Here is a 19,411-nt window from a genome sequence, read left to right on the forward strand (position 1 = left end):
AAAAGTGTACTGATTATTTTTGTTATATTTCCAGGTTTAGGCCTGGAACAGATGAATTCATAATGAATGGCCGTGTAATGTATTTCAAAGAATATGCATACTAATTGATGGTATTAAGGAATAATCACAAATTTGTAAAGCTATCTGATGGCATTATATTCCTTAGGAACATAATGCAAAATCCTGATCATATAAACTGGCTATGTACTACACAGTTATGTCTGCTAAGTGAAAATATATAATGTTCTAAATTAATGCTATTTCTTGGCTTTCTGTATATTTAAAGAAAATCAGCTGAAATTATCACATAGAATTTTCTAATTAATATTGAGCATGGTGTATTCTGAGAATATTGCCTAATAGTTTCCAGAACCAAGAATGAAAATTGTCAAAATAATATTTTTAATTAGAACAGATATCCATATTTTAAGAACCACAACTATTTATCATTTGCCAAAATAAATTATGTAGTCAATCATTTTGCTTAATCTTTAGAAGATAAATATGTTTCTGGTAATTTCCCTTTTCACAAAGAAAGGATACTTTCTGTAATGAAATATATTTCAAAGTGATCAATAAAGAAACTCAAATTTCGTTATTCTTTTAAGAATTATTATTCTTAATTTGAGAAGTTCTCAGTTTAATTGAAGAGTCTTCAATTGTTCTTAGCACTTAAAGAAGGGAGCTTAATTTTTGAATTGGTAAAAGTCTCTGGGAATTCTGTTTTCCCCTTGAGCTGGCTTTGTTCTGCTCTTTTATGTATTTCTTTTCTGATTCACTCACAATTTTTCCTTCTTAATGGCCAGTCTCCTTTTCTGGGCAAATTTAACAGGCTTCATCATTTCTGTGCATTTTGTAGCATTCTTGCAGAAGTAGGAGGAGAGAAGGGAGACTAAGTTAGCTACAGTAAAGAGCAATAGGCTGGGGGATAAGAAGCTTGAAAAAGAAATGGAATCCAGGCACCACTGTTATAAAAACTGAAGCACATTCTGCCTCTGAATTGATGTAGGATTTCTTCAGTTCCTTGTTTAATTCTGTTGGAATTTTTTTTCTCTAAGAGTAAAGTGTACCAGCTTACACCCTCCCCCAAAAAGAGACTTTAATTTTACTGTTAATAAATGCATAGAAATATTTTTGTTGAATATTATTTGTCTTTTCAGTGCTTAGGTGACCAGTCCGCTGCATTAGTAGGACAAATGTGCTTCAAGGATGGCCAAGCAAAGAATACGTAAGTTTAATATGAAATATCACATTACAGACTTAATACAGAATGGAAAATTGATACAAGTTTAGCTGACTTACACAATCCAGTATCTCTTAGGGATGTGCAGATAAAGGAACTCTGTTCTGTTTATCTAGTTAATTTTAGGGAACCAACATTTTGGATTTTTAATAAAATATCCATGGGAAGAAAAGTGCTGATCCATTTATTGGGCATGTGGAAATTGGACTTCTGTCTTTTAACAATGAAAACAGCTCTCAACAGTGCAAAACAGCTTTGGTTTCTCTGGAACTTGCAAGGTTGACCATGTAACCATGCTATTTAGTTTGGATATTATAGGAAGCCCAGGAAGAAGAAATTTGTGCCATTTGGACATTTGGACTGCTCATGAACAGTTTTAGAGTGAATTTTTATATTGCAAGTTTCTTATGATATATTGTATATCTGCTGCAATTTCTTCATATCATGTATGTTTAGGTGAAGAATTACATCCTGCTTTTCAGATGTGCTTCAGTAATTTGTACTTTTCACTGTAGGTATGGAACAGGCTGCTTCTTACTCTGCAATACAGGCCAAAAGGTTAGTGCTATGAATTAAACAACTTGCTACTTTTCAAATAAATAGACCTTAACACTGGATACACAGCTGTATCTTTTAAAAAAAAACATTGTTCAACAATATAATGCTCTCCCCTGTCATTAATGTCTTCTATATAACTTTAAAATCATATTACAGTATGACTCTTGTTTCAGGCTTTAGCCTCATAATATTTTTGAGATGTTGATTAGTATGAAAGCTTTAAAGAGATATCAGTATTAGAAAACTATAATACATTAGCTAGTGTTTAAGACAGCTGAGAAATAATTGTTTTAATATTTTGGCAACAGCTCTCTTTAGCAGATGAAATAGCCTAGTATCTATATTTCTAGATAAGTAATTAATAAAAGCAAAAAAGTTGTTATTAATATGTCAAAAAGTTATTTAGCTATCATAATTCTCCCCCATTAAATAATCACCCAGTCCATCCTTGTGGGGGGAGATGGGTGGTGATAAAAGTTGATAAATAAAAATAAAGAAAGAAAGAAAGAAAGAAAGAAAGTTATTGATAAAGTTATTAATGCTTTAAAGTTTCTTCTTAAGTTTTAAAATTGTAAATGACTACTGTGCAGTGGATTTTACTATAAAGCAGGAACAAGAATAACTAATATTTTCCAGAAATTTTTTTTTTCTCTTTTTCTTTGTTTTTTTTCAGCCTGCACTTTCTGAGCATGGCCTTCTAACCACCGTGGCTTACAAATTGGGCAGAGACAAGGCTGTATGTTATGCATTAGAAGTAAGTAAAGCAGTTCAGCGTAGGCATCTTGATATATCAGTTTCAATAGGTGCCAACCAACCACTTACTTATAGATGAACTGAAAAAAATCAGGTTGCTGGAGTGTCTTTGATGTCAGACACCATTTTATGTGGCTCTATGAAAAATGTTCATTTTGAGTGGTTCATATATTCATAAAAGCTACTTTGCCCTGCTTGATTACCAGCAATTCAATATGGGCTCAATGAGAAAATATTTGAAGGGATATGAATCTTTGTCTCTATTACCACTATAAGGACCAATTCACATGTGCAAGTCAAACATGGTTATGAATTAGGCTGAGTGTTGTTTTCATGAAGTTGTATTTGTGACTTATTCCATAATTCTCTATACATGCTGTCCCAGCATTCTACAGCTGTTTTAGATCTTTGATATTGCTTTAAAAATAGTTGTAAATGTTAGAGCTGCAAAACAGACACGCATCCATTTTTTATACATATTTGGATATTATGCTCTAAGAATAACCATGAAGTAATAAACATTTTTAGTCTGCTTTTTTTTTAAGGGCTCTGTTGCTATTGCTGGAGCTGTTGTTCGTTGGTTGAGGGACAACCTTGGTATTGCAAAATCTTCAGAAGAAGTAGGTAAGTATCTATAACTTCCCAACATATAGTAAATCTGTAAGAATAGGAGAGGGGGTCTAGGTTTGGTTCAAACATGTTAACTTAGAAAAGAATTTTATTTATCTAGTTAAGCACTATACCATCTCTTAACCCCAAGAATTGGATTTGGGGACCTTGTACTTCTTCTGAAAATGCAATAGTGGAATATTTATATAATACTATTGCTATGAGGAATATGAATAGTAATCATAATATACTTACCCAGAGTTTCAATTATTATAATTAATTAAAACTGCAATTTTCCTGAAAAAAAAAAACCCACTGACCTCAGTAGGATTTATTTTGGAATAGAATTATACCATAAGATTTTATTTATGGATATAAATGGTCTGTGGAAGTTAAACTAGTTCAACGTATCTGGAAAATAGCAACTTGTAGAAGATTATAGTATATATAAATTGGGTACTTCTGCTTCCTTGCTCCTATGTTTGTCATAAAGCTTAATGCATTCAACAATCTTATTTATTCTAGAAATTACTTACATTTTGTTTTGCAATTCCTAGCTTTAAAATGACTATTTCTGTGCAGAGATAAGTTTTCTGTTTTGTGTTGATCTTAGAGAAACTTGCTGCTGAAGTGGGCACGTCTTATGGCTGTTACTTTGTTCCTGCATTTTCAGGATTATATGCACCATACTGGGAACCCAGTGCAAGAGGGTAATTATTATCTGATTGTTATATTTAAATACTGATTTTTTTCTGGTATTCTGATAATAAATCACAGGGCTTATGAAAGATTGAGTATACAGTCTGCTTTATGCCAAAGGAAAATGCCCTTGCTGATATCTGTGAGCACCTCATTTGACATCCTCCAGCCCCTTGCCCAGTCTTACTTCTAAAAAATATTTATTTTAAACCAAATATAAAAGAAGCTGGCATAGTAAAAATAAAACCTACCTCCTCCAAAAGCATATTTATTTCCAAGAATGCCTTCTTGTCCACATTTACCTTGTGGGCATCCTTAGGAAACAAAAACGGTGAGTAATTGCAGCCCAGGACTTTTGTTTATAAATGTGCTTGCGTGCCAAGGTGAAAAAGTTAAGCTTTGGCATGAAAGCACATTTCAGTAGAACAGGAAGGTTTCAGTAGAACAAGAAGGGTTGGGATGATACAACCTTGCCAGTTTGCTTTCTAATAAATTGGTGTTTTGTTTCTGACCATGACAGCAATTTGAGGAATAGGAAAACTCCTGATGGCAGCCATTTGCTTGAATGCACCTGCTGACCTTTGCTCTTAACTATAGGTGGCAGGATGTTGTTCAAATGCAGATATACCCAAATCATGCAAACAGCAAGGCAAAATCAGTTTTAAAGAGTGAATATTTTGTCTGTGTTAACATGACTATGGTTTATTGCATTCTGTCCCCAAATATCACTTTCCTTAGCGAGGCCGCAGTAGAAATTATCCCAGCAGAAGCAGCATATATGAACAAGAATTTAAATTCCCAAATTTGTGGGAATGTCCACTTTTAATGTTGGACTTTTAACATCTCATTCCATTACTGTGATTGGTTCAGATCCACAGCTAGGCTATATGTAGTGCCATACTGTTGATCCTCAGTTGGATTCAGTAGACATTGCCAGTATACTCTTCCAGACAGGTACTTGTATGAACACTGTGAGGCAATGCTATGGCAGCAGTATGTTGTATTTTATTAAATACTGTGTTTATTCCTAACTGTAGTATCATTTGTCTTCCTTTACAGAATTATCTGTGGCCTTACTCAGTTTACAAATAAAAACCACATTGCCTTCGCTGCCTTGGAAGCTGTCTGCTTTCAAACACGGGAGGTATGGGCGATGAGTATTATTATGATTTTTTTGAGTTAGTGTTCTTGTTTATATTACTGTAGTTTGTATTTCTACAGGCAGCCATGTATAAACGTGTTTAAATACAAGCTAATTTCACCTTCTGAGAAGTTTGTTCAAAATGCAAAATAAAGTTGTCAGGTATAATTTTCTCCTACCTTAGGTTTTGCTTGCCTCTGACTAATTTTTTTATAATGCCATAAAGCCAAATATTTCAACCATTTTTTGCTATATAATTTATAAAATACTTCAGGTTTTTTATTGGAAAAGTTAATGGAAATGGTTTGTTTTAGATATTGGATGCAATGAATAAAGACTGTGGGATACCACTTAGCCAGTTACAAGTTGATGGAGGAATGACCAACAACAAGATCCTTATGCAACTCCAAGCTGATATTCTTTGTATTCCAGTTGGTAAGATAAAGGTCTCCTTGCATTTTATTTTGGATTGCTATGTCTAAGGCCCAACTATGACTTTTGAACAAGTTTATTTCAATTGACTTCCATTAAAATATATTTCTGGGAATTACATATATTCCAAGATTCTCAGTCTTGCTGGTGTAGGCTTTTTGGATCCTTCTTACTTTGAGAAGTCATCTAAGGAAACTGAAGCTCATAATCTTTTTTTTTCCTCCCAATTCAGTCTTCCTGCTTTGTTCTGAGTAATTGTTATTCAGTTATATAGTTATTAAGTAACTCTGTATACATAGAAGGAACCCTGTTCATAAACCTCTTTCAGGAACAATCAGTGATTTCTTTTATCGGGGTAAAAAAATTATTGAAGACAAAATCTTCTCTTGTTTATTTAAGGAAGGTTTAGATTGTTCTTCCTTGTGAGCATGAACACCGAACTGCTATGCCATACGATTAAAAAAAACTTGTTCTTCCTGTCACTTTCACTGACAGTGTTGTCAGGGAAAGGCAATTCTCTTCTAGCACTTTCATTTAAAAATGCTGCAGTGGGGTAAAAGGGTAAGGAAGTTTACTGCTGACTGAGTTCTACAAAACCTTCTAAGGATAAAAGTTTAAGGAAGAGCACTTTGAACAATACAGCTATGGGAGGAAGGGAAGGAAGGATGAATGAATGTAATATAGCAGTTAAGGTGCTGAAATATGACTTAAGAAACCCAGGTTCCAGTCTCTACTGAACTACAAAATTAAATGGGCAGTAGGTATCTATTAGAAACCCCTGTTAGGTAGATTGGGCTATGGAAATAAAATGGTAGGCAAACCTCTTGTGCATCACTTTAAGCTTTTGAGGAAAGGCAGAATATACATGTAATATTAACTAAATGAAACTTCTACCAGAACCTTCCTATAGCTTTAATGATTCCTACATACATACACACACAAACACACACAAACACAGGTTACTGCAAGAATGCTTGTCAAGATGTCAGATTTAATTTCACTGGAATGCAATTCAGGTTTGATGCTGTCTGGTAAGGATTCAAAACACAAAAGCAACATTTCATAGATCAAATACCTTGAAGATGTAATTAACCATATTTGGGAGTTGGAACTTGAAAAATAATGCTTCTAACTATATGCACAAAATAATCCCATTTTTTTTGGTCAAAGCATATTGTCTTGTTCTTTATAATTACCTTGTTTAAAGCAGTAATCTAGGGTTCATTTTGGTGAATATCTAGGGTGATGTTTCTTTGTGAGAGCAACTTAGATAAAGTATATTTGCATTGGTTACTAGTTCCCTATATTCTATTATTGATTGATCAGTGAGCTCCTTCTTCATAAAAGAAGCCTTTTTTGTAGAAAGCATATTTGTCCTTAACTTGCTAGTGAAATTGCTACTAACATTTTTCAGCCAGTTGAAAGAAGGGAAATACTGTAAAGCAGGGTATGAAAGTGAAAAAAAATAAAATACTTCTTTTATTACTTAAAATGTTCACCTTGTGAGTATATACATTTTGTTCCATCAAGGACTAGGTAAATACGCTACCTTGATTTCTGTCTTATTAGTAAAGCCATCCATGCCGGAAACCACAGCACTTGGAGCAGCCATGGCAGCTGGAGCTGCAGAAGGAGTGGGGGTCTGGAGTCTACATCCAGATGACTTCACAGCAGTAACATGTGAACGTTTTGAACCGCAGATCAATCCAGAAGGTAAGAAGCGTTTTAAGATCTGATCTCTGCTATCTAAGCTTGCTCAGCCCATGCAGATCTAGCTAATTCATACTGTTATTAGGATTAGCAGAGTTTGTTCTGTCAGCACAGTTGTGATACCTCTGTGAACTGTGAATGTGTCTTAGAAAAATTGTACAGCAGAGCGGTGTTGATGTTTTCCTCATTTTCATTTAGTTGTTGAAGTTACCAGGTTAGTGAGATACTTGTGCATTTAAGAAGGCCATTCCAAATATTATAAAATAAGTGCTTGTGTGTTACATAAAGATAATTAAGTATCTGACTTTTTGATGAAAATGTTGCATATGATTTCAGAGAGTGAGTATCGTTATTCCAGATGGAAGAAAGCTGTTAAGAAATCAATGGGCTGGGAGACATCAGAACCTCAAGGAAATAGTGAGTCATCCTTTACGCATTACTTGTGAAAGATTGCTTTTCCATACCTACAGAGGCTGTAGCAAAGAGCAAAAATATATTTTTTCATTCATGGTGGTAGCAGTTGTATTCAAACCATGTTTTAGTAAGTGTACTAGAAAATGAAAATATGGAACAAGCAATATATGTGTGCACTTATTTTTTTTATAGTTTATGTTGAGACGCACATCCAAATAATACCAATTTAGAAGTATACTCTCAATTCATTTGAGGAATACCTTTCTACAGGGGTGTACAACTTGTCGCTGAGTTGTATGAAAATCTTCAAAGTCTTGAGTACAGCTCGCAGAATACTCAAATCTTGCCACCAAGTTCTAATTTTTTAAAGTGACAAAAATGGAGTGTGTAAACTACATAGGAATTAATCATATTGAGTATATAAATTCATACAATCTTATGAATTTAACTTAACCTGGCCTTTAGCCTGCTTCTCAAAGTCAGTCACAATGATTGGCCTGAAAAAAAAATTGCAAATCTAAGCAATAAGCAGAAACAGTTGTAATGCTTTATAAATTACATCAAGAATTTAAGGCAATTGCGTGCTAGTCTTGCATTCTTAATCAATTTTTGAAGTTTTGAAAAGTATCTCCAGATAAGAGTTTTAGTGAAAAACTATTTCAGTTTTGTTTCAAACTACTGAAATACAGATTGTATAAGGCTTAATTTTCACATGAAAATGAAGCATTAATCTGTGGAAGCTATTATCCATCATGATTAATTTTGAATGTAAATTATTCTATGTACTGTGTGAAATAAATAAATATATTCCCACATTGTTGGCAGCTGTAGTACTAAAAATAGAAAAAAAGCTGACAAAGTTTACTCTTGATATGTACATTTTTATTACAGTACAATTAAGAATATATCTGAACTCACATTGCATATATTTGGTTTAATTCATTAATGCTATTTTATGACTGTCAGTGCGAATCTAAGTCCCTCTGGTGGGAGGAGATGGGCGGTGACAAATTTGATAAATAAATAAATAAATAAATTTTTATTTAGAAAAATATTCTAATAAGTTAAGTTGGACTCTTGTCCTTCTAAGTGTGCTTAAAATTGTAGCTCTGTTGGTTTGATTTTATTAATATTTTTCAATATAATTACGTACAGTCATAAAATTTAAGTGTGGATTCACTATAATACAAAAATTAAAAATAACTCTAAAATATTAGCTCCTCCAGCCAGAATGAAGAGGATATATCAGCTAGATCAAAGGTTCTCAAAAAATTTGGGCAGAAGGACCATTTAAGATCCTATTAGACACTCATAGCTTTTTTTCTCTTAAAGTCCTAATAGCTGCGTAGAGAAAATGGAAAAAAAAATAGAATTATTGCTTGTTTTTTTAACAGCAGGCTTGAGAAATGTAAGATAGAAACTCTAACAATAGAGCAAAGAATTGGTAACAGTATTTCTCCTTATACAAAGCAGTAGTTTCTGTGCCATTGAAAGATGTGGGCAGGTTAGTAGAGGAGAGTATATACAACGTTCACATGAATTTAAAAAATATGAAAAAATGTGCACTGTTTAGTCTTGTAAGTCCTGATTATTATCTAGTTGACTTGTTGACTGGGCCAAAACTAAAGCTTCACTGGTTTCAAGAACCTACTGGAATTCCTCCCCTGCATCCCTGCCTACAATTATATAATGTCAAGTAAAACCCTTTTTTTTTTAAATGGGGATGTTAATAGCACCCAATAGTAACTATCTTGGTAATTTTACATAGACATTATTACAATTCAGTAAAAGAGAATACAGTTAAATTCAGCAATGGTTTATCAGAGCTATAACAACTTTGGGCCTAGTCAGACACTGGAAATGCAACCCAGGCAGGGACAGATTTGTGAATAATATCATATATTCTGTGTGAAGAGCACATGATATGCAAAATCTATGTTTAGCTAAATGAAAAGAATGTTCTGTTTAAGGTGAAAAAATAGGTTAACTTTTTAAATTCAGCAAGCGTAACCTATAAATTAAGTGGAAAAGATGTAATGAAGGAGAGAAGCTTGATTTACAATTTCTGCAAAATTAGTGTGCAGTGAGGTAATATGTAAAAATTTGAGAACCACTGAATTAGATGCAGAAGTTTTTCCTGAGGGCAATTTAAATGTTTGTTGCTACTTAAACTTACTGTGCTGTTCGCTGCAGAATATTATACACAGCTACTGTGAAATGAACTACAGTGAATTCAGTGAAGCTTGGTCCCTGATAAATGATATAAGACTGCAGCTTTGCAATCTATAAAGCATTCTAGATATGGCTGTCATAAATGACTTTAGTATACTCTAATTTATGATAAACAACAATAGCGATGTTGTGCTTTCAGTTCTGGTCTGGAGAATAGTTGGTATATATTTCACTTGCTGATAGTGTAGTGTGTATGATGGAGCAGGCACAAGGCATGATTGGACATGGTACCTCATACACAGACAGTATTTTTGAAAAATAAATATAGTATAAGATGGGTTGTATGTGTGTAATCAGAGACACACATGAATCCATTCTTCCACCTTCCATGGTGCACTCTTCCTCCTTACAATATTATTAATGCTTAATTTCAGCTTTATTTTGAAATTCTGTACCATCTGCTTTATTAGTAGTAAAATGGTTCTGTCTAAATAACCTTAAATAATGACACTGGAAGCAAGATTGAAATATATCTGATCCTCAATGTTTGGCCTATTTCTAATTGTTACTATATGCGGAACTATCTGTAGCATTTTGCAGACATTTCTCTCTCTTCTAATTTTCTTCATGTAATTCTTAACTAGTGCAATTTACACGTATCTCTCTCTTGATTTGTTTGACTGGAACCTCTCCTTCTGGATGACAACAGGTGAAACTAGTATCTTCTGTAGTCTACCTTTGGGCTTTTATATAATGAGTAGCCTGTTAATGTTAATCGGAGCAAAGTGTATCTCAGGTTAGTTTATTATTTTGAACTGGCTTGTTTTTACAAGGCATCACTGCTAGATTATTTCAATATTTTCAATTTGCAAGAAAATGTTTATTGTTATATATGAAGAAATATTTAATGCTATTGTATATATTGGCTCTAAACAATTTAAATTAATATAGTCTACCATTTTAAAGTTCCTATAGGAAAAACATAACTTTTAGAAAATCTACCATAAAATTCTTCCTACTATTTCAAATCAATTTTAAAAGCTTTTTTTTTTTTGCGTGAATAAATCCTGATCTTCTGTAGACTTAGGTATGCATTCTAGTTATTCCTCCTTTGAGATTTTATAACTACTGAAAAAAAACCCACGGAACTGCAAACAAGCCAGGGTTTGTGACACAAAGGGCTTATAAAGCAATTTTTACATTTTCTAGATCAGAAAAATGTACTGTTAAGATCTTACATCTGGTGAACTACATTATTATCCCTGCCAAATTCATCTCTTTTAGATGCTTCAAAACTCATTTTTCTTAAGGCAAAGTTAACCTTAGCCTCCTAAAACAGTGCTTATTTTGTTTTAAAAAATCGTAAGTTTCATAATTTTTCTATTTGAAAAAATAATGGTAGTTAATATTTTGTCAAATTTCTATTTCCTATTCAACTGTGGAGAAATGTGAATGGCTAAATTGACTTGGTCACAACTGAAAACTATGTATGCTTAGCAAAATCAAGTATCTCTTTATAGCTTTAAGAGTGTATGGAACAGACAAATTGATCTTACACGTGGACTTAGAAGGTTTTGTTGGCAGGGGGAATTCAGGAAGCATTTATTCCCAGCTAGTCAGATGATATTTACCAGAAGTAATGAGCTTTTCCAGTATCTATACAAATAGATTGTCATATATAAAACAGAATTTTGTTTTCATTCTTTAATAAACTTATAAAACAATAGGTAATGTATTCCTTTTTTAATTAATGCCAATTTACAAATAATTACTTGCCTTATTAATTATGGCACATAAAGTCTCTCATGATGATCAGCCATCTAGATTCTTCTTTTTTAGGCAGAAATCATTTATATAAGATAGACGTATATGAAAAACACAGCAAGGATGGAGAAAGAATTCTGTGAAAGACTTAAATAATATGGTGTTTGCCTATACTAGAATTTATCCTAGATTATAAAATGCTTAATTAGCACAATTCAGAATTAAAGATAATTTTTTAAAAATCGTGCATTATCCAAAACTACTGCTTAAAGTACTAGACATTTGTCACATAAGATGTAGTACTGATTTAACAAATATAGAAAGGAAGGAAGGAATGCAGGAAATACCCTGTGCACTCCAAAGCAGCTCCCTATAAAAATCCACCATTGAATCGATGTCTCTGAGTCTGGGCTTCCTGGGTCGTGCTCTGGCTCCTCAAATGTTGAATTCTAACTAAAGCACTCCCAAAATCTCACAGTAAGAATATTTGGCAAGCTGATCTCTGTAGGCCCTGTGTGATTCTGCAGCAGCTTATAGAAGGAGTCAGTTTCTGAATCTACTTATGTGATTATATTTTATATCTCTTCTATCATGATATTCAAGGTGGCATACATGTGGTTTTCTGGAAACTCTCCCATCCAGAACTAGACTGTTGGTTTTAGGAAAGTTCCACTGAGACCACGCCTTGGTGTACTAATGTAAGACTGCAGTAGGGTCTCATTTTAAATGGAACATTTAAATGTAGAGAAAGAAATGGTTTGTGAGCCACAGAGCTGGTCTGCTGAATATAGAAGCCTTTCTATAGAGTAGAGCGGAGAATTCAGAGTTTCTGTGTGTGTGTGTGTGTGTGTGTGTGTTTCCTTATCAAAGAACAGCTACCCAATATTCCTTACACATCCTAGGCAAACATATAATTCTGTGTTATTTTGGATTGAATACATAAATAACATTTGTTGCTGTTGAAATTAAGCTGTTTTCAATATTTGGTAATTCTTTAAAAAATATTGTAAAATGGTGTTTTCTGACTGGATGTCTCTTGTTTAAATTTTGAAAGCAGTTTTGTATGCAACTTTCTTGAGTATACTGCAACATATACTCCTTTATAGTTCATATGTGTCAGTACAGTGGTGCTTAAATGTTTGTGAACATTTTAGGTCACATTTATGCAGAAATATTCAAACATCAAAAGGGTTCACAAACTTTTCAGCACCACAGTATATAGAGAGTAGATCTAATGTTCTTCAGTGGAAAGTTGTATTCTCTGAATAGAAAACTAGCTTTTTTCGGTTTTAAGTCAGATGGAATGGTATTTTATTAAGCGGTAGACCATTTTTCAACACATAGTGCTTTGTAGACTTGCAACCATATATATGCCATCTGTTGCATTTAGAAAACAAAAATTCATTTCAGCACTTAACTTTATTCTTAAGTATCACATATCATTAAGCCTATACAGGAAACATAATGCTGAAATACACTTTGAAATCCTATTTTGCATTTCCTCTCATGAACAACATAAGTTTACCTTCTGAAAACCCATGGTAGGCCTGTTCTGAATTATAATCGTATTATAAACTTAATTGCTTCATATGAATCATCTTTTCCCTCTTTTCCTATTCCAGTAGACAGAGAACTTGTTATAACACTGAAATGGGGAAAAAGGCAATTACAGGAGCCCTTAAAAATTCTCTAGAATGTTGTTACTCATTAGAACAATTGCCATTTCATATCTTTTCTACAGTACAAGCTTGTATAGGTTAGATAGTATAATCTATGCCCCAGGTTTGGACTGTTGGAATTCGACAGGTGATTTACTTTCAGTTATTTTTTCCCCCAGAAGGTATCATAAGTATTGTGTTGTATTTATCTTCTTAACAAAAATTATTTGACTACTGATACTGGTTTTTTATTTCAGGTAACTGGAAATGAGGCGTTTAATGGATTTCAGGAGACTGTAACATCTCAAAGAATTTGGTGCTTTCTTAACAATCTCAATGGCATTATTTTGACTTCACTGTCAAAGTTGCTATTTAGGAAAGGAATTTAATCAGGAAAAGACAAAATATAGCTGCTACCATTTCTCTGATTTAAAAGTAAAGAAAAAGTGGAAAGAAGGCCTGGTTAACTTCTGTAACTGCCATCATCTGTTTTGTCCACTTGAAATGAAACATGGAATAAAGAAGTTAAAGTTTTTTGGGGAAAAAAAAGGAAACAGTACATTTCAAGAACTTCATTATATACACTTATATAAAGTTGTGATTTCTTCTTAGAAATTGCTTATAACAATATTTTCCAAAACCATCTTTTTCATTGACTAATTCAAACTTCAGTGATAATCAAAGATTTCAGTAGTGTATTTTGTAACAAGCAAACAACAGTTATTTATTCCTCCTTTTCATATACATTGGCTATCATATTAAGGATTCTAAGGTACTAAGTAAAACTGGTAGATTTTTCATAAATTATATTTAAAATTTTAAATGTATAGACTTCTTATATATAGTAAGAAAGCTATAAATTTGAAATACTGTAATATAAATCTAATGGCCAACAGTAGGAATATGAAGATTAAATATGAGCTTAAAAAGTTCAGATAGCTATACCTATTTTAATAATAAATCATAATATTTATGGGCTATAGTTGAAAACTACAAACATTTTGCAATCTTTCATTTTATGTAAAAGTCTGGACCAAAATTTGCTTCTCAGTGAGATACTACTATAAGCAGCAGCAATCATGATTTCTGGACATATGATATTTTAGATATCCAAAGAAGAAAATAACTTTTATAGGTCCCAAAATTTAAAACTAATTTATATCAGAATGATACCTTATAATATTATTCATATTTTCATTAAGAATAAAAACAAAATCAAACATTGCTGGCTCATAGAACAATCCGCTCCCTTCTCTCAAACTGAGGAAATATCTGGTAAAGTTTTGTCAAAGAGGTCATAGAAATCTCATCCATGTTCTTCAAAATATGTCCTAAGTGCACACTATCCTTCTTTTCATACCGTTAGGCCTCTCTAGGGTAGGACTCAGCATTTGCTTTGCACACCACTGGAATGAGTTGGAGATAAAAATGTAGTGAATCTAGGCTGCTACTATTTGAAGATGCTTCAAGACTATTGCAGTATAACCAGAAAATGCCTGTGGAGAGAGATGAATGACATAGCTTACTACTTGTGGAAAACGTTATATGAGTGTAATTAAAAGGTAATAAAAAATTGGTCTCCTCTCTTTTTTTATAAAACTCACCTGATTTGAAGTGCAGTGTGTAAACATATTGAAATATAGCAATATTGTAATATGTGCACACTAGCAGCTAAAAGAATTGAGTGCATGGTAAATGGTTTCTGTGTCTGTCATTTCCTACATTTTTACATAATCTGTATTTCATCACTAAGGAAATATTATGAATTGAAAATTCAAATAATGTTAAACAAATGCTTTTTCATTAAGTGTAAAAATGATTTTTGCATTGGTTTGAAATGTAGAATACTTGTAGCAATTGTTAAACATTTTAACTGAAATCTAGTCTTGAATAATCAGTATTTCAGTTTGTTCAAAAATCTAAGACTACTTTTTCTTTCTTTTGTATCAGGATTTATTGGTATATGTCAACATGAATGTGGAAGTTGTAAACTCCCAAATGTCAGTTCCATAACTCTCCTTCCAGCACAGACATTATATATTTTAGGGCCATATTTGGCAAGTCAACATTTTCCTTGCTTCTCATAATGTAAATGACTTTCCTCCTCCCCCGTCAGTTTAGAGTTCAGAAGAATTTTTCTGGAGATTTCTTTGGCAAGCGGGATATATAGCCAATGCTTGCGGGTAAGATCTTACATAGGACATATACCATTGTACTGTGGCTAAGAGATGAAATTTTTAAGCTCTGTTCTCTAAATTTTAAAGTTAATCTGAAAATGGCTTGTTTCATTATGCTCCCTGCCTGCGTTTCCTGCATTGTATAGCATACTGGGATCAGCAGCTTTGGATATGATTCCTGGAAGTATATAGGACATTAAATTTATAAGTTTATAATTATAGTTGTAATTTTGTACAATGTACTTCCACTTTTTCTACAAAACAAAAATAGTGGAAACTGCTCATTTTTTGTGAATGGAATGATTTTTTTTCTGTATAATTTGAATTATTAAATGGATACACTGAAAATGTATAATAGCAAAGTCATTGATATTGCACTAGTAGAAATGTCCTTGGTTTTGTTTTAAATTATGCTCACAGTGTAACCCATAAATAAAATGCAAATGAAATCTTTACTTGTGGAAATGTTTTACTGAACCCTGTTGTGATAAACAATGCAATATCAACTTTAAGAATCACAAACTTGAATGTATTTTTTTTGCCTTAAAATAAAGAGTTTACATTTTAAAGTCAAACTGAATATTTTCTTACCCAATCTTTCAACAGCTAGGAAGGCAATATAGTATAATGCATCTTGTATTATCTATAACAAGGAATCTGAGCTGATTTACTTGCTAGAATGCTGCTTATTGTTAATAATGTTTGCTTGAATTACTGCATTCTTTCTAAGCAGAAACTATTGATGAGTGCAATTAGTACCATTTTCAAGGTAGCTATCTTAATATCAAGTCACATATAAGTAGTTTACTAATCATGATTTCATGAGATACTTCGTCAAATTATTTGCTAAAATGAAGATGCATTATGTCTACAGCATTCCCACAATCTACTAAAAGAAATTTTTCCCAGTTAAAAAAGAGAATGAGTAAGTCTAGCAAGACTTGCTCTGACAAACCCATAGTGACTTCTGTTATTTACCATATTATTTTTAAGGTACTTACAGACTGATATGTCTTAATCTATAGATCCCTGGATTATCCTTTGTCATATTTGACTTTCTCCCTCTTGAGACTGGGTATATATTGTCACCCAGTCTCATTTTCCTCACTACACTACCCATAGGTCCATCAATCATCCCTACATTAGCTGTAGGTTTGCCAGCCCACCCTTTGTTCTGGGACTGCCTTTCCACATTTAAACTTCTCAGTGGACCACACTTCGAAATTGCACCTTTGGGCAGATAGACTTGTCAGTCAGTTATCCACTCCAGGAGGACCTCCTTCCAGATATCCTGTATTTATGTAGTATTTATCTCATGCAATCATTCATTTCACTTTCTGGGGTGTGGCCATATGCTTGCACATCCTTTTATATGTTTTCTTGAATAAACTGTGTAAAGTTTGAGAATGAGACCAATTTAAAGTCTCTTGCTTCTTGGTTAAATAAGAAATTACAATCAATCATATGGTGCTGACATCTGATTTTAAAAAAAAATATCCTAACATAAACCAGGCAAAGTTGGGGCAAAAAGGGTGCTGGGAAGATTCCCCCCAATTTTTTTCCCTTTACCTGTTAGTATTTTGCTGCCTTTCCTGAGCAACTTGTATCTGATTTTCGTCCATCATTCTGAACTTATGTAAAGAATTGTTCTTCTTTCTTGTTGCTCTTAGCATCTTTTGCCAGCTTCAGCTTATTCTGAGTTTCAGCTTTTCTAATACCCTCTCTACAATTCCAGGCTACTTATTTGTATTCTTCTTTGATGATCTTCCCTCTTTCCAATTCTTGTGTGTGTGTGTGTTGTTTCCAGAAATTCATAATGCTTTTTGTCTAACCATGTTGGTTTCTTACAGTATACTGTCATTTTTTTAATTAGATTTTTTTGTATTTGTGGTTTGAGTATTGTGGCTGGCACAGTTTCTCAACAAATGTCAGGGCATTTAAAGGATTCTGTCAGTACTAACCCACATCATGTTGAAAAGTCTGCAAAAGCTTAATTCACATATTCTCTTTGTTTGGATAGTATTGCTTTTTGTCAGGATCGTCTTACCGCAGATAACACACAGACGCTGGTTTAGGGAACGCAGGTTCAGGGTTTATTTGGATAGTTGCCGTCCAGGAGAAAGCCGAGAGTAATGTGGTGTGGTTACAGTTTCAAATATATTGCCTTGTTCCCGCCACTGTTCCTCCCTCCCCACTCTTGCCCCGCCCCCTTCCGGGTTTCCTTATTTGGGTAGTTGCTACTGCGCATGTCTGAACTGCGCCCTGCTCATTCCTGCCCTGTTCGTCGTTGGGATATGGTGTTAATGGTCGGGTGCCGGCTCAGCCCTGCTAAGGTATTTCCTGGCTATTGTTTCTTTTGTTTTACTTAACTACTTCTTTTCTTTTCTGTGCTTGGGGCTTTCTTTTGTCATGTGTGCACTGCCATGCTTTTGCCCCATGGCAGTCCACTCGTGACACTTTTATTGGTTCCTCTGCTTATTTCAACCCAGATGCTCTTTATAGTATTAACAATATTTTCCTTGTAATATGCAAAGAGCAAAAGATGCTCAGCTTGCAGGCTTAAATGGTTAATAGGTATGTGCAAACCATTCTGTCTTTTGAGGCAGAACATATTTGAGAATTCTGTAATGTTCCATTCTTCATCTAGACCATGTCTCTCAGACATTCTGGAAATAGTCCAGTAGTTTTCAGGAACAGGAAGTGATTTATGGATGTGGTCAAGTCCAGAAACATCTCAGAATGTTATGGCTCTAATTATTTTTTACACATACCAAGTGTATGGAGTCTCAATCTATCAGTTTCATTAATCAGTCTAGGACTTCCAACAGTGCACATCATGATTCTTGACTCTTACAAATTGGAGTGTCAAAAGTGCTAAAAAAAAGTGTTGAGAAGAAAATTTTGGAGATCCAGAAACCCAAACACTGCTAGAACAGCTGTCTTTAGGCTAGTTTTCTAACTGCTGTCAGAGTAAGGGTCATCTATATCACATATTGGACCCACCATAAACCATTGCCTCCTCACCTACACACCACATACCTTGCTGTTCAATATTAACAGTATTTGCTTTTTCAAATGTAAATATTGTATGATACAATATGTAGTTTCCCAATGTAATTCACAAGATAAAGTACAGTGGTTTCATAATTGTTGCTATAGTCTCTGACTCATATAACTTGATTTGTGTTTGAAATGGTGAAAAACAGTTGCATAATTTTGCCAAGTATATAGCTCTGAATTTTTTCTTTCATCTGCTCTGTTGAACACTCCTGTATGAAGAGAAGGTGTCTAATTTCCTGGTCTTATCACTTTGGCTAAGCATCGTTTCGCTTTGTTAAAAAAAAAAGTAAAAACTGGGTTGAAAGGAGACTTTCAATGGACAGCTTTGTAAGGGCTTTTATTTGATTGTGACTGATCGTGTGACCGAAAAGAAGTAGAAGTCTCTTTAAAAGATGAAGTATCTCAGTATGGCAAGCAGTTCTACCAGGGTCATAAATACAGAAGTGGCATCCACTTGAGACACAGAAGCCCCAGCTGAGACTTCAGTCTTTCAGAAACCCCAAACTGGTCATATCTGCTGCTGTTGGACCCATGTGCACCCTGAGAGGAATCTATGCATCTGCCTACTTGGCAGAATGTGTGGGAATGGGAGAGAGCCTTACTGTATATTTGCTTGAGTGACCACTAGATAGCATCAAAGAGATAAAGAGAAATGTAACCTTTTGCTGACATCTAGTAGTCCCCCAAGCCTGTTTTATTGCTGTTCTATTCTGAGATCAGTAGTCTGTTCCCTTGTAAATAGCCACTACTTCTTTAATGGAAGACTAATGTTTAGATGAGAGTGTGTGTGTGTGTGTGTGTGTGTGCTTCTAAAGTGTTGCCTTGTGATCCAGCTAGTTTTACTCACACCTCTGAGGTCTACCCATCAGAAAAGAAGGAAGGCTTTACAAAGACACAGCTATTTGCCTCGGCTCAACTTTCTGGGTGCTGCAACCATTTGTAGTTAATTTTATTTTGTATTTTCCCATAGCAGCTAGCAGCATTGTTAAACTGTTTGTGATAAATAGCTCCAGATGCTTTT

At 33.8% G+C, this 19,411-nt stretch overlaps 1 protein-coding gene across 5 annotated transcripts in view; it reads left to right on the plus strand.

Moving 5' to 3' along the window:
• GK (glycerol kinase) overlaps positions 1-15,905 on the plus strand; it is a 32,934-nt gene extending 17,029 nt beyond the window's left edge. For 2 of the 5 annotated variants that reach the window (XM_063305206.1, XM_063305207.1), the window contains 11 exons: positions 1,161-1,228; positions 1,759-1,801; positions 2,475-2,555; positions 3,100-3,178; positions 3,777-3,873; positions 4,922-5,006; positions 5,318-5,438; positions 7,005-7,148; positions 7,482-7,562; positions 10,441-10,527; positions 13,411-15,905. In XM_063305206.1, coding sequence (XP_063161276.1) covers positions 1,161-1,228; positions 1,759-1,801; positions 2,475-2,555; positions 3,100-3,178; positions 3,777-3,873; positions 4,922-5,006; positions 5,318-5,438; positions 7,005-7,148; positions 7,482-7,562; positions 10,441-10,527; positions 13,411-13,424 — 900 coding nt within the window. In that variant the 3' untranslated portion in view covers positions 13,425-15,905. Of the gene's footprint in view, positions 1-1,160; positions 1,229-1,758; positions 1,802-2,474; positions 2,556-3,099; positions 3,179-3,776; positions 3,874-4,921; positions 5,007-5,317; positions 5,439-7,004; positions 7,149-7,481; positions 7,563-10,375; positions 10,533-13,410 lie in introns of those variants that run through there. The other 3 variants (XM_063305209.1, XM_063305210.1, XM_063305208.1) reach the window with 3 other exon arrangements.
• Positions 15,906-19,411: the final 3,506 nt, after the last annotated feature.

This window comes from Candoia aspera, chromosome 5 (genome assembly GCF_035149785.1).
Source record: "Candoia aspera isolate rCanAsp1 chromosome 5, rCanAsp1.hap2, whole genome shotgun sequence".
Lineage (NCBI taxonomy): Eukaryota > Metazoa > Chordata > Lepidosauria > Squamata > Boidae > Candoia > Candoia aspera.